Raw genomic sequence first — 14,754 nt, 5'->3', positions numbered from 1 at the left:
AACTTTTTCTTTTTCATGTTTTATTGTCCAAATTTTATGACTTCAGCTTGCTAAAGGTTAAATAAAAAAATAATAAAAAATAACAAATAAAGAATTTATTCTTTTATGTTAAAGGTTTATTTATAATCTTCTTGTTAATAGTTTTGAGGTGCATGTCTGAATGTTGCTTCTGATTTGTCTTTTATCTGTGATTCAGTACTTGGTTATGGAACATTGCAAGAGGAATTAGTGGGGATGAGGTAGAAGGTCGTCTTCTTCCCAAAAGTCATGGCTCTGGGAAGACATTTCCTGGCCCTCGTGCTTTAAGATCGATTGCTTCAGTATGTACTGGTCTATTACGCATTAATCCTTCTCTACCCTATTCTTTCTTCTCATTCTTATTCATCATTCATGAATAATGTTTATGCTAACAAGATAATGCATGTAATCACCCGGGTTTCATTTTTAATAATGTATTATTATTCCAATGTATTAGCGAATCTATTATCTATGCGAACATTTATGTAATATTATAATATATTGAATGACATCTTCACATTAGGCAACTTGTGCTTTTTCTATACTTCACCCTATCTCATATCTTATCCATGTCCATTTCTGTTTCCATATCGGTATGATATCCATATCAATGCTCCTTGGTTGTTCCCTTGCCTTTAGTTCTTGAAAGACATAATGTGTAAGAGAAAAGGTCATTGAGCAGTTAAATGAAATTAGCAGAGAAGTTTGGAACATGAAAAACAGAGGAAAGATGTAGAGGGAGGAATGTCAAGTTATAGACATTAGCACCTCTATATTTATCCTTACTAGAAGAAGTAAGCTTGAGGAAAGGAAAAAAAAAAGAAGATGTTTAAGACACTGCAGTAGCTCCAGATTCAATTATCAAGGAAGAAAGAAGCATGAAGCGTACTGCAGTCTTACTTGTGTTAATAAAGTCAGAACAGACAATTGGTGCAATGGAAGAACCTATGGGAGATGAAGTATCAAGTCTAGCAATCAGACACCTGAGAGTTTTTAGTTCCTTCCAGAAGATGTATGAGTATTAATAGAGGTGATCAAGAAAGTCTATAATATGTTTTTACTGATGATTGATGATATCACCACATGGAGACCACCTTTTGGCTAGGGCCACCATGTAACTTCCAATAGTGCTCCCCCTATCTTCTCCCAACACATCCACACTTGAACTGATCACAATCCACACTCCTGCCCTTCTCAACAGACTTCAACTAACCTAGTTTGTTGTGTGAAGTCGAGATAACACATGAAGCAAGAAAGGTCTTGACAGGGAGTATGACCAGTCCTTTCTGGAACTAGGAAAAGGATATCAGCTTAAGACTTGTACCAAATTTGATCACATTCTATGTTCAAGCCAGCAAGAATCTATCTCCACCATATGTTGGAGGTAGCTACATCTTGAGCTCATGCTTAAAACTCTGATAATAATAAAGTCTGCCACATACTACTAATGTCAGCATAGTACTTATCAAGTGAGATATCCTTCTGACTCATTAATCTTCTTCCTCAGTTCTTAAGCTTATACAACACCAATTTCTGGTATATGTATGTGTTGCTTGTTTCAAATAACAACAAGAAAGTACAATAAATAGCGGCTTGCACTAAATTAATCAGGTACTTCAAAACAAGTGCATTCTCTGAATTTGATTTCTGAAGTGTTGGCCCTTCTTTGTTCAGGTCCTCAACATCTCCTGCATTATAACAGTCAAGCCATGAGCAATGGTAGGAAATGTGCCCAAATGATCAAATCAAACAGTAACAGTATCCAACTTAATAAGACCGATCTGAAGATCTGGACTATCTCCAAGTGGTTCAACATAAGTTATCCCACTCTCCTTGCTGCTAATGGAGGCCTTACTGCCTCCTGTCATGTCTGCAAAATCAAATTTCATATTACAACTAACATAAAACTAGTTCAAGGATTGGCTAACTCAACTAACTTCAAGGAATCTTAAACAGATTCAGAGGTACCTAATAAATAGAGCTAACTATGATAAAATAACCTAGCTGGTAAAAGAGGAAACATTGTTAAAACTCACTGGTCTAGGCTAAAACAGCCATCGTTGGACCTCTTTCTCGCAAAGACCCTATCAAAAATTCAAATTTAAAGTCAATCTAATTGTGTTAGTTAATCCCATAGATTGAGCTTGGTGCACTGTTTTGCTTGGAAACAAGCCTGATCAAAGATTTCGTAGAAGTAGCCAAAAGATTCCTGAAATATGAAGAAAAGTAGAAGTCACAGACGGACAACGGTAGGTTTTTGCCTACATTGAAAATTTCCTGGATCTTTTCTTTTCTTCTTCTATTTTGCTTGTGTTTACTAACAGAAATAAGGAATGTGGAATCAGGCTCTGATTCTAAGTTGAATATGGAGCAAAATATAAATAAGGAACAATAAGAAGAGAGATGGGAGAAGGAAGAAAGGAATGAGAAGAGAGTAATCTAGGTGGTTAATGGGGCACCTTAAGACTTAGGTTATCTCCCTTAACCCCATGTTCTATAATATGGTTCGAAGACTTAAGATTCCACATATAGTAAAGGGAGTCCCCAGTGCACAATGCTCTCTGCTTTGCGAGGATCTGGGGAGGGTCATATTTGTACACAGCTTTCCCATTGTTTCTTTGCAAAGAGGCTGTTTCCGCAAAGGAGTCACCTTATTCTTGTTACCAAGGTTTGCCATCTAAAGAATCCGCATACAGTTAAGTGGCTTAAATTTTATTTGCAACTAGGTTCATTAATTGATGTTGTAACCTAATAGACAACCATCCATCATGGCTCTATTCTTCTCTTTTTTCCACCCTTCTTTTTTTCCCTCATCTTACATGCACTTCCCTAGCTTCAAAGCCATTGAACACTTAACATTGAGAAAATTGTAGGACAGTGGTCCATTTCTTAGGTTACCAATGCTATTAAACATCAAAAAAGCTTATCTTTATTCTGTAAGTAAAGAATATAACCATGAAGCTAAATTTATCCTCCTAAAACTTTGGTGCTTATTTTTTTGCACTGTTAGTACTATGATGACTCTGGCATCTGCATCTTGACAATTATCTTAATGATATCTTTTCATTTGATTTATTGTTTATATAAAAGTCCTTCACATATAAACTGCGGTGGAGATTTTATGATAGAGGCTGACATTTTTTTCCCTGTTACTGCATCTCCAGGTTGAACACTGGCTTAATCAACTTTGTGAAGAACTGAGTGAACGTCTTCATTCAGACCTTGACCAGAATAAGCGGATTGCACACACACTTACTCTGCATGCAAGAGCATTCGTGGTATCTAGTATTTCATTAAATGGCAAATGTTGTCTCTTTTGTCATTCTTAAAAAATCACTCCTGGATGAAACATCCATTTGTGTGAAAATATCTCGAATACCTAACTCCAACTGACACCTGTGTGATTATACCTATCCTGCAGTTCAGTGACTCTGAGTCAGACAGAAAGTTTCCTTCTAAGTCATGCCCCTTGAGATATGGCACTGCCAAGATCAAAGAAGACACACTAAACCTATTTCAAGCTGGGTTACGTGAATATCTTGGCTCATACAGGATCAAGTCTTTGCGAAGTCGACACAATGGATGGGGAATAACTTCTCTTTCTGTTTCAGCAAGCAAAATAGTTGCAATACCATCTGTAAGCTCGAATTTAGTATCTTCCAAAGTCCTTTCTTGGAAGAATTTGTTTATCTAATTTTTAGTACTGTAGTTTTACTACTTGAAGCTTATCATGCCCATATATAACAATCCCATACCCTGCAAAGATTGTTTCATGTATTAGGCCTTGTGGAATGGGGTGCGCTAAAGTTATCCAGTTTTCCACTGTTTAAAGATGGAAGAAACAAAATTTTTGGTTGATTATTTTTACATTGGTTATTGAATGCTTTTGACAGGGGACATGTTCAATCATGAAATACTTTCCTGGGAAAGATCAGTCCTGCAGTTCACCTGAGCATTTGAATGATATAATTGTCCCAGAAACTGCAGTGTCGTCAGCCTCTGGTACTATTCTCATACTTTCTTCCCCCCTTCCTCCCAATAGTTTTGCAATTGTTGTAAGATAAGACATTTTTTTAAGGAAACGAAAATTATATAGGATTGCATCCAACGGAACTGCCTGTAGATTATCAGAAAGAAGAAACGAGTATTAGGCATGCTGTGCCGAGTTTGGATCAACAGGAGAACAAGAGCGAAGGGTATGCAAGAGAGGTTTGTAGTTACGCTGTCTAATTTAGTGACTGATTAATTTATTTTAATGGTACCAAGAATATTAATCAGTTATGATGCTTATGCAATTACGTCCGCCATTCTTTGGTTCTTTTTTCCTTTAGAAGCTTAACATGTTAGAAAGTGGTGTAACTTGATATTTTACATCATAACAGCCCTGCCCCAATCTGTAAACTTTTAAGACCTTTTGGGTTTCATTAAAACTTGGTGTGTTGTTTAAATGATTTCGTTCTAATTTGCCCTAGGAAACTGAAATTATGTCTTATTGGATATATATTTCTAGGATACATATCAAACCATGCAGTCTCCTGAGCATGAGTATCCATCATGTTCTCTATCAAAGACAGCAAATGATTCTCTTGTCCAAGAAACGTCTACATTGTCTTCCTCAGGTAGTGAGCTTGCTCTGTGGCTTTGGATCTATGAAGGATTTCTTTCTGTCTTGATTACGCTTTCTTTTTATTTGTCCTCTCTCTCTTTTGCCTTATAATTGAGGATAGATAACATACAGGGGCTGAAAGCTTTTTCAAACTCATTCAGAATGAGTTGGACAGAGAATTCCACGAGGATGCCGGGCTCCAGTATTTCATTCATGGTGCTACACAAGAAGCGCAGAAAAGAAAGAAGGTGAAAGACAAGGTCTGGTGAACTTTTTTTTTTTTCCTTTCCAGCTGTTTAATGCTGTTTCTATTCTTAAAATAACACTGGCTACTTAAGATTTTTGTTCTCTGTTTATGAGCTGGAAAGGGAATTTCTTCGTGTAACCTGTTTTAGCCTAAATATTTTATGACTTGCTATTTTTAGCTTAGAAGCTGCACTCTGGAGTCAAGTGGCAAAATGCACTTAAAGATCTTGTCTCTTTCTGTTTGCTGTTTACAACACCATTGCTTCCCATGATTATTTCCAGCCATCTGCTTAGAACCATAATTATTGCCTCAACCATAACCTTGGAGCAAAAAATATTGCCGAACTGGGAACAAGCTTTGAAAGCAGTCCAATTATTTTGGTTATTTATTCTCTCTGTTGTGGTAGCTTGTTTCTTATCCTATTTGGCATAGCAGGGATCCACTTCAATCTTGAGATTTTTTCAGAGTTGCAACAACTCTTCCTCTTCTTCGCACAAGCAAGAACCTGATGAAACCATAGCAGAAGCCAAAGCATTGTCGTCCCCAAGTAATTTCCAGTTCCAACTTTAGATCTAAAATCCTGCCAATCTCTCTCTCTCTCATGTTCATTTTGTTGGTGCAGGCTTGAACTTTAAGTCAGTAAGTAGCTCTCGGGTCCCAACTGAAGCCGAGTTACAAAAAGAGAACACAGTCACACAGACAGGGACTTGTAGTAGCATGTCAAATTTGGGTCAAGTAGAACCAAGGAGGGAGGCATGGGATTACAGCATTGATGAGATTGACACAACCGTATTTAACGAGCTGCCACCTGAAATCCAGGAAGAGGTTCGTGCCTCGCTCCGGCCTCAGAAGCGGCCTAATATCATAAAAAGAGGATCCAGTATTACTCACTATTTCTTGCCCTCTAAAAGTACATAGACACAGCTCAAAAACAGCACCAAGAGCTCTGTTTTATGCATATATATACATATACATATATATTAACATGGCCTAACTTACATGGAAATGGAGTATGGAGCATGGAAGGCTCAAAACAAAAGCCTTTGAATTGAACCCATCAAGACTCACACTTGTGGTCATTAGGTCTTTCTTTATATTTGCCACCGCATTGCTGAATCACTGCAGTATTGGATGTAAACTCCCTGGAGCATTAGCTAGCTTAGTTATGGAAGCATCCATGAAGAATGGAGTATCAGTAGCCACTGTATCTGATTAATGGTTATCTTATAATTGTGTCAATAAAAGTATATATTAGATAACAATTTCGTCGCTTTTTCTTTCTTTCTTTCTTTTTTGTTTTTATTTTTTACAACTCAGGACCTACTTTGACACATGTAAAACATTCCTTCCACCATTAGCTTTAATGTCTTAATAATGTTTCAGGGCTATAGTGAAATGTAGCAGCGCAGGAGAAATGAGATGAAGAGGAAGAAATTTTGTGCCAATTTACTTCATAGAGGCGGGTATTTATTAATTATACCACATGAACATGTGTTACAAATTAAAAAGATTGAATAGAGAAATTATTAGTCTAATCAATCCCCATAATCTCCAATCAATCTAATCTTATGGTCCTCAATCCCTTTGTCCTTCCAATCGTATCTGCAATATTGATTTGTTATGAGCCCACATGTGTTATTAACTTAAAAACAATGTCATGTTCATGATGAAGATTGATTCTCTATAATGAACAAAGTACAGTATCTGTTGAACATATTATAAAAGATGAGGAAGATTCATTCTTCGATTAAGCAATAGATTCATTAGGTTTCTTTATAAAAAAAAAAAGAAAAAATTGCTGAAGCATGTAAGGGGGGGTGGGGGGCACTTACATTTCTAGACAATTAAATAATAATAATTTTTACTTAAATAATTTTCTTCCATAAATTCACTTTTTAGATGCCGAGAAATAATTTAGATAAAATTAAATTGTGTTGTAATAAAAATTATATAATATATTTTCTTCTGAGACCTTTCCTTTTTGCTTACTTGTACGAAGCAAAAATCCGTCAAGCCGAAGTCTAAGAAACCCGTTGCCCTCTGATTCCGTCTTCCGCCCACAGGGCACTGGAACATGGTTTTCTATTTATTTCTTTTTCACTTTTACCCCTTGCCTTTTGGTTTATATTCATCTATGCCCTTCCTTCATGCTTATATTTCAACTAAATGATCTCCTTCACCCTAAGCCTTAGGCTAAAATAAAATAAAATAGTGTTTTTCTGCTTCAAAAATCACCTTAAATTTTTTTCCTTTTAAAGAATAGGAAATAAATTTTTACAAAAAAAAAGATAAATTTTGATAAATTCAACATATTATGATTCATAATTTTTTTCTTTCTTCAATAATAATATTATTCTCACTTTTGAACAACATATTCTTGTTTGAGATAGAATTAGGAGGAGGATACCAGAATTTCTTACAATATAAGAAAAGATTAATCTATAATTGGCAAGTACAAAAAAGCAGAGGAAAAAATTTCATTGGAAAGTGGGGGTGTAAGAGTAGAAACAGTAAAGTACAAGGGCACCAGTGCAAGCATAGTATAAGAGTTCGATTCCCACTGCATAGATAGTAAGAAGGGACATCTATTTAAACTGGGCAAGGAAGCTGGCAGTACTTAACGAAGGTCTGAAAATCAGGTGGCGATTTCGTGGAAGAAAATCAGATTTCCACCTCTTTGAGCTTCTGGGTATGTTTTTAGTCCTCCATCCTTTCATGGGTTTTTGTTGTTCGTCTTCCTTTTTCTTTCTGGATTTTGTTTTCCCTTTTGCTGGAATTGGTTACTATCTAATCAACCTAATTCGACAAAGAATCTGATCGGGCGATCTGCATTTCTATCTCAATCTCAGCCCTATTTCCGCCATCAATGTATGTTCAAGACGGGCCTTTTCTTTTTTCCCGATTTTGCTGAGTAAAACTTGTTTAAGACGTTTCTATTTCCTCTCCTTTTAGTCTGATGTTTTCCCCCCTTTTGATTCAGTTTGCATCTGCTACTATTCTGCTTCCAAAAGGCGTAGATTTATTTGAAGTAGGTTGTTATCTTTTGAAGCAAAAAGAAAAGGCAAGAAAAAATGGCAAAAAAATGTTGGTACATTGTGTTACTGGCTTTTGATTTACCTCTTTGTAAAGTCCATGATTGGTCTGAATATTATCCTAAGTTAGATTTGATGCCTTGTAAGTAAATTTGGGTGCTATTGGCTTCTGATCAGTGATCACATTTTTTGTGAAGTCAAAACTGGTAATCGTGCTATATTCAATTTAGATTTTATGCTTCATGAGCAATTAGATGTTATTGGCTTCTGATTTACCTTTTGGTGAAGTCAAAACTGGTCAGAATAATATCTTCCAGTTGGATTTGATGATTCACGTGCAATTTTTCTGTTGGGCAGGCTTTCTTAGTAGTCAAGAGCTTGCAAATTATGTATTTGATAGGAAGAATTTTTCATATATTAATATTGATTTTTGTGAATTAATGAACTAATATAAAACCTGCTTGCAGAAGTTAGATTTTGCTGCTCGTTTTCTTTTGATCATATGAGTTTCTAACTTTCTAACAGTTTCAACCAAATCGTAACAAAATCAATTGATTTTGTCTTTCATTCAAAGTTCAGATCTTGCTTTGAGACATGTGATTATGCCCTTGTGACTGGGGGACCAACTTTTTTCATATATCCATTGAGATGAATACCTTACATCAGTTGTGGTATGGAATTAGCTAAAGATAAAGGATAGATGTGGTCAACAATGTGACTATGCTTAGACAATAGAAGAGTTTTTAACATAATTAAAGCTTTCCACGAAAAAAAAATTCCCAAGATAAAACTCCCTTTGAATTGTTTTCCAAAATGAAACTCTCTCTATGTCACAGGACTCATTACCAGAAGAGCTGGGGAGAACCACCGGCTGAATCAGTGGTTCCAGAGAGGAACCACTGGCCTAGTCTAGTCCCGGTTCCCAATGGGAACCACTGAGTTAGCCAACAGTTCTTTTCTGGTGGGTGAGCTGATATGGCTGTCAGTTCAATTTTTTAAAATAATTTAAAGGGAGTTTATTTTTTTATTTTTTTATTTTTTGTAGACAGTTTTAATTTTGTGAAAAATCCAATAAGAAAGTGAAGCTTCTGGTGGTTTACATGTTAGCTAGCTGAAAAGCTGACTTTCTGAACTGCTAATCATGAGTATTCAGGACTAACAGTTGCAGGAAGCAGAATCTGCATACGATCAGATCAGAGTCTGCAATGAACAATGAGTCCAAACAAGACAGCAACCAAACAAAGTCTGACTGAAAAGAAACTTGGAGAGACAGTCAAAGGGATGCATCTAGAATTTTCATTTGTAGAGTATAATACTTCCAATAGTTTCTGGATATCAAAGAACAAGGCATTAAATGCTGTCGTTTATTAAATGCTGTGGTTTCCAAGACCATTTGCTTAAATAGTCCAAGAAGATTAATGGTCTACTATGCATCTAAAACTTGGTTCGAAGAAATAAATTGGATTTACTTTCAGAATGCCAGATGTAATTCAATTAGTCACAAAAAGAGGTAGAGGTAGACCCAAGAAGACTTTGAGAGAGACATTAAAATTTGATATGAAATATATGGATTTAAATGAGGATATAACAAAAGACAGAAATACATGGAAGTCTAGAATTCATGTAGCCGACCCCACATAGTGGGATAAAGGCTGGATATGTTGTTGTTGTTGTTTATGTTATTTAGCCTGCATTGATCCACATTTAAGTACCATGAAAGATTGGTGAAACATATACGAGTTCACCTTAATCTTGTCTAGTCTTGGTGAAACCTTCCTGCGTAATTAGGAATAACAATGGTTTTGGCACTCACATTTGACCTTATGATGTGTGCTCCCATTGTGGCACAGAGTCTGAAAAGGAGTTAGGAATTGTTTAGAAGGAAATCTGTTGGATTTGGGTGTGGTCTCAATTGGGTGTTGAATCAGGAGAGAGTTGGGTTAGGCAATGGGTTGGAAGGCAATTTATTGAAATAGGGTGTTGGATCAGGAATGAGTTTACAGGCGTTATGTGTTATGGTTTTAAACAAGAAATCATTCAATCCTCCGGAGCCAACTAAACTAAACAGTACAATGTCATATTGAGTGGGGGGCTTCGCAAAATTAGTGGATCAAGAACTAGGTCAATTAGAGACTTACCAAAGTTATTTTTTCATTAATTATGCCAGAATGGCAGGAGGATATTGAAAATAAAGGAGGGATATGAACAGAAAATGGAACAGTTGCAGTTTCCATCATGACTTTAAAGATCAAACATTCGTATGTGGAGGACAAGTAGCAGTTGGTGATGAAGTTTCTGAAAAATTCTAGGTTTCTCTTGATTTATTTTGAGAAGTTAGAGGGTAGTGTTGAAAAGTTTTGAGGTGGCAGTTCTATGATTGGAGTAGTCTGGATGCAATAGTTTTGGGGCCATTCTATTGATTGGGATAGATTTTTTTTTGGGGGTGGGGTGGGGATGGGGAGGACACGGGGGTTGGTTTTGGTGTGGGACACTTCCCTAATGTGGTTGTTGTACATTTATTTCCTGTCAATAGATAGGTTATTCCAAGTTTGATGGAGTTGTGTCTCCCACCTTGATGTGTTCTATATTTTGTTTGGATAGATTCCTAGGCTGGTGAATCAAATTTCCTATCAATTTTTTAGGCCAGTGAATTTTTGTTCCCTACAGTAGTACTTGATCATTTTTCTATTCTCCTTGGTTGTGGTAGTATTAGAACAAGAAATGTTTTTTATTTTGCTAAAATTTGAAATAGTTGATGGCGAACGTAAAATTCTGCCTTGGGGATTCAAATAGCGGGAATTCAAAAAATGTTATTTAGCTTGACATAAGGAAAGCTACTTCACGCAGATCCAGTACAACAATAGGTTGAGAGTATGTGTTTTAGTTTTGGACTCGTAGAATTCTTTTACCCGAGGACACGACAATATGGTTAAATTTCAAAACTTTATGTATTTCCTTTTTATTTACTAAGGTGGAAATGGTAGTTATCAATTAGTATATATCTTTTTATGTATTGAATGAGAATTTGATAGATGGATTTATAAAAAGATGTTTTCTGTTTTTTGCTATTTAAAAAATGTCTTCTACTTTACTATTTGTTGAGTCCATGTTCAACTAATATTGGAGACATTCTTGTATTATTTTTTTTACATTGATACCTCATGCATTTATAATAGTGGGTGTTACAACTTACATGGACTTGAGTTGCCTAATGAGCTCTCTCTTAGAGGATGACAAATGCAAGATGGGATAAATTGGGATTATGGAAAGACTGAAAAAGGAGGGAATGTGGAACAAAGTAGGTTTTGTTTGAAATGAGGGAGAAGGATTGCTTTTTTTTTGCTTAGATTTGTATTGTCAATATGACTTACTTTTTCAGCAGTTGATGACGATGATACTATTTAATTTTGTTTCTTCACATGATGGTTGATAGAGGGAGCATAAGAGGTTAGAGATCGCATTTTTAATTTTTACAACGAACTAAATACTAATGGTAGGACTAGGAGCTCGAAACTTATGGTTGATGCATGGAATTCAGCCTTCTCTGGTGAGGATTAGTTCTAGTTGGAACAAATGGATATTTTGAATATTTCTAAATGAAGGAAAGTGTCACAGACAAGTTAATTTTAACCCAAGCTGTGTGGCACTAGACACCTTATGTATTTGTAGGCAAGATGTGTGTGCTAGACTACTGCATGTAAAGCGCCCTTAAAATTGGGGAAGGGCCCTAAAAAACACAGAAAAGAACACTCTTAAGAGAAAGGGACAGATGTGCTGAAAAATAGTTTTCTAACTTTGCTTGATACTTACAATGTGAGGAGTCACCCTTATAGTCTCCTTATACAAGTTCCGTGTGGAATAAAGTGCAATACATGCACAACACTCTTTATAAAAACAATGGTGTAAACACTACCATGGCAGTGAGGGTGTGTTGGAAGAAAGGGTCAGCCAGGCACCTGGAGGTACATCACACAACAGCCCTTGTGGATGACATGAAGGCATATTGCAAAGAGATGCCTAGTGTACCAGCAGAATAAGATGGAGTAGAATGTGTTAGCTGTACCCAAAGACTGGATGGCTGAGGAAGCAGCCCCAGTTGTTCCCAACATGTGCTTAAGTACTGGGGTGTAGCATAGACAATCAGATACCAGGTTTACTGGACAATTTCATATTGAATTATTTAGGATGATGGGTCTAGATCTGAATTTATCTACTAGCAAGTATTTGCCAGCAGATGACCAACCGAGCTAAGTGAATTCGTTGTCGGTATTGTACTTTTGCCATTGTAGAAGCTCCAACAAGAGGGCTTTGGCAAAATTGTTGGATGTAGCTCAGTTTTCATGTAATCTATTAAGGCAATGAACCGGTTGCTGTTTGAGATAGTGATTAGTCTGAAGCCTTCGACGCCAAATGCTGTTGCTGCAAGATGTTCAAGGAGCACTCCTACAGTGAACAAGTTCACTCAAGGTTGGCAGGAGCAGAATTTGGCTCAAATGTGCTTCCATAAGGCTGTGCGAGGTCATCAACCCATGTTCTAATGGCTTCCATAAGAACAAGTTCTCTAGTTTTGGGTTGATGACCTCGTGCTTCCATAAGAACTTGTCAGAATTTTTGTTAGACTCATCCCATGTTCTAATGGCTTGGCACTGTGCTTGACATCATTACACCTGTAATGCCACTAAAACTATAGCAGGATTAACATACATATCTGTAGTTTCTGCCTTCGCTGCATCATCCATGATGTCTAACAGTGAAAATGATGTTCACTTCACTTGCAGAACACATTCCCTTGAACTCTTTGGGCTTGGGAACCTCACTCTCAAGAGTGTTTGAATAATGTGTAGATCACCTGCCATACCTACCTAGCATGTTGTTAGCTCCCCTTAGCTCCATTCATAGGTCTTCACTCACAGCCTGTAGGGACTTGTATTGTTGAGCCACAGTTTTAGCAATCTTGTTTAAATCTGCTTGCAATTTGTCATTGAGCGTGTCCTTTTTGCTTCTTATGTAAACTGTTTTGAAGATAAATACTACTGTGGTGCCATATTAACTTTTATTTTCCTTTAACTGTTTGCCGGTGCCATGTTATTGTTGACTGGATTGCTTGAAATAAACCTTCTTGCATATTTCAGAAATCAACAATGATTATGATGACTCAGATACTTGCAGTACTGAAATGCAGGAGCTTTTGGCCTTTCTATGGTGCCATTTGGTTTATTGATCAGTTAAGGTGCTCATAATCTTCCTCAAGAAACTCTTGTACCAAGAGTGTTGTTGTCAACATTTGTGAAAAAGTGCACCTAGAAGCTGCAGCACGATCATCTTTAGAAATGTCTTTGTTATCAAAGTTGCGCTGTATCACAGTGGATGTTACTGGGACTCTCATTGCCTACAAAGGGGAGCTTGGGGATTACTATTGCATGGCAGCTAAATCTGTTGGATTGCCTTGTCCCGATTACAAACGTGTCCATGAGGGCTTTAAACTTGCGTACACAGAAATGGCGAAGAAATACCCGTGTTTTGGTTATGCAGCCAAATTGCCCAATATTAAGTGGTGGAAGACTTGTGTGAGAGACTCCTTTGTCAGGGTAAAATATTACTTTATCACCATGCATTAGTGATTCAGCAGCTCTGTCTCATTCAGTATAACATTGTCCTAGTGTGATGCAATTAGTAGCAACAGCAGCTATTATAAAAATTAAGAGAAAGAAAAACACATATACGATCACACACAAATATGCTGCAGCTCTTGATTGGGTTAGTAAGAATTTTGTGTCCCTATATCACGAAAAAACTATTATGATCATTAATCTCTCTCATTTCGTTGGCAGGCAGGGTATGATTACGATGAGGAGACATTTGAGAAGATATTCAAGCGCATATACTCGACCTTTGGTTCATCTGCACCTTACAGCATCTTTCCAGATTCTCAACCATTCCTAAGATGGGTTCGCGAAAGAGGCATAAAAGTGGGGATCGTAAGCAATGCAGAGTACCGGTATCAGGATGTGATTCTCCCTGCATTGGGTTTGAATAAGGTAAGTGAATCTAATCGAGATTGTACTTTCTCAGCCAATCATCATCCATCCTAATCCGACGCCAAGCCTGCAGAGTCTGATGACTTGTGGCTTTACGCCTTCAGGGATCTGAGTGGGACTTTGGCGTGTTCTCTGGTCTTGAAGGAGTAGAGAAGCCGGACCGGAGGATATACGAGATCGCTCTGGAGCGGGCTGGGGTAGTAGCGCCGGAAGAAGCCTTGCACATTGGAGATAGCATGCGCAAGGACTATTTGCCTGCCACGAGTGTGGGAATGCATGCACTGTTGTTGGATAGGTTTAAGACTCCGGATGCCGAAAACTGGAGGAAATCCGGCGCCCCTGTTCTCGACGACCTGGTGGCGGTGCAGGAATGGCTGACTTCTGAAAAATTGACTCTTTAAGAGCCTTGTATTTGTGTAATGCTCATTTTTAGTAAGTGATGATAGGCATGATCAATGAGTGAATAGGAGAGAGAATTGTTCTGGAAGGCAACAACAACAAAAAGAGCGGCTATTTGGTAGTTTGGAACGGATTCTGTGTAGCAAACAATCTTTAGATTAGATGGTCAACATGAAATCGAAGTTGTTAGTGATGCACAGGCACAGGCACAGCCCAAAAAACTGGGCTCTTTCTATGGTTGAAAAGCTTGCTTGTGATGAGGAAACTGCTTCAATTGGGTTGGATAATACATATCTCATTTGTGTTTTTATCGTCTTGATGTGATGAACCAATATAATTCGTAACTAGGAGGGTATAATTTACCTTCGTTTCTTTTAGCTCTTGATTTTTCAAACAAGGCATTCTCGGCCAAGC

At 37.2% G+C, this 14,754-nt stretch overlaps 2 protein-coding genes across 6 annotated transcripts in view; both read left to right on the top strand.

Annotated features, from left to right (window-relative positions):
* Positions 1 to 5,926, top strand: part of LOC127808612 (DNA polymerase eta) — a 31,581-nt gene extending 25,655 nt beyond the window's left edge. Inside the window, exons 18-26 of the mRNA XM_052347183.1 lie at positions 197 to 320; positions 3,183 to 3,296; positions 3,440 to 3,655; positions 3,912 to 4,020; positions 4,115 to 4,227; positions 4,529 to 4,637; positions 4,757 to 4,884; positions 5,307 to 5,418; positions 5,494 to 5,926. Coding sequence (XP_052203143.1) covers positions 197 to 320; positions 3,183 to 3,296; positions 3,440 to 3,655; positions 3,912 to 4,020; positions 4,115 to 4,227; positions 4,529 to 4,637; positions 4,757 to 4,884; positions 5,307 to 5,418; positions 5,494 to 5,789 — 1,321 coding nt within the window. The 3' untranslated portion in view covers positions 5,790 to 5,926. The remainder of the gene's footprint in view (positions 1 to 196; positions 321 to 3,182; positions 3,297 to 3,439; positions 3,656 to 3,911; positions 4,021 to 4,114; positions 4,228 to 4,528; positions 4,638 to 4,756; positions 4,885 to 5,306; positions 5,419 to 5,493) is intronic.
* Positions 1 to 14,651, top strand: part of LOC127807553 (uncharacterized) — a 20,130-nt gene extending 5,479 nt beyond the window's left edge. The window contains exons 1-4 of one of the 5 annotated variants that reach the window (XM_052345499.1): positions 7,405 to 7,560; positions 13,073 to 13,491; positions 13,735 to 13,941; positions 14,046 to 14,651. In XM_052345499.1, the coding sequence (XP_052201459.1) occupies positions 13,234 to 13,491; positions 13,735 to 13,941; positions 14,046 to 14,342 (762 nt within the window). In that variant the 5' untranslated portion in view covers positions 7,405 to 7,560; positions 13,073 to 13,233 and the 3' untranslated portion in view covers positions 14,343 to 14,651. Of the gene's footprint in view, positions 1 to 7,404; positions 7,561 to 7,591; positions 7,740 to 13,072; positions 13,492 to 13,734; positions 13,942 to 14,045 lie in introns of those variants that run through there. The other 4 variants (XM_052345497.1, XM_052345500.1, XM_052345498.1 and 1 more) reach the window with 4 other exon arrangements.
* Positions 14,652 to 14,754: the final 103 nt, after the last annotated feature.

Source organism: Diospyros lotus, chromosome 8 (genome assembly GCF_014633365.1).
Source record: "Diospyros lotus cultivar Yz01 chromosome 8, ASM1463336v1, whole genome shotgun sequence".
In the NCBI taxonomy this organism is placed as follows: domain Eukaryota; kingdom Viridiplantae; phylum Streptophyta; class Magnoliopsida; order Ericales; family Ebenaceae; genus Diospyros; species Diospyros lotus.
The sequence above is the reverse complement of the archived record's forward strand: the minus strand, read 5'-3'. Positions and strand labels throughout refer to the sequence as shown.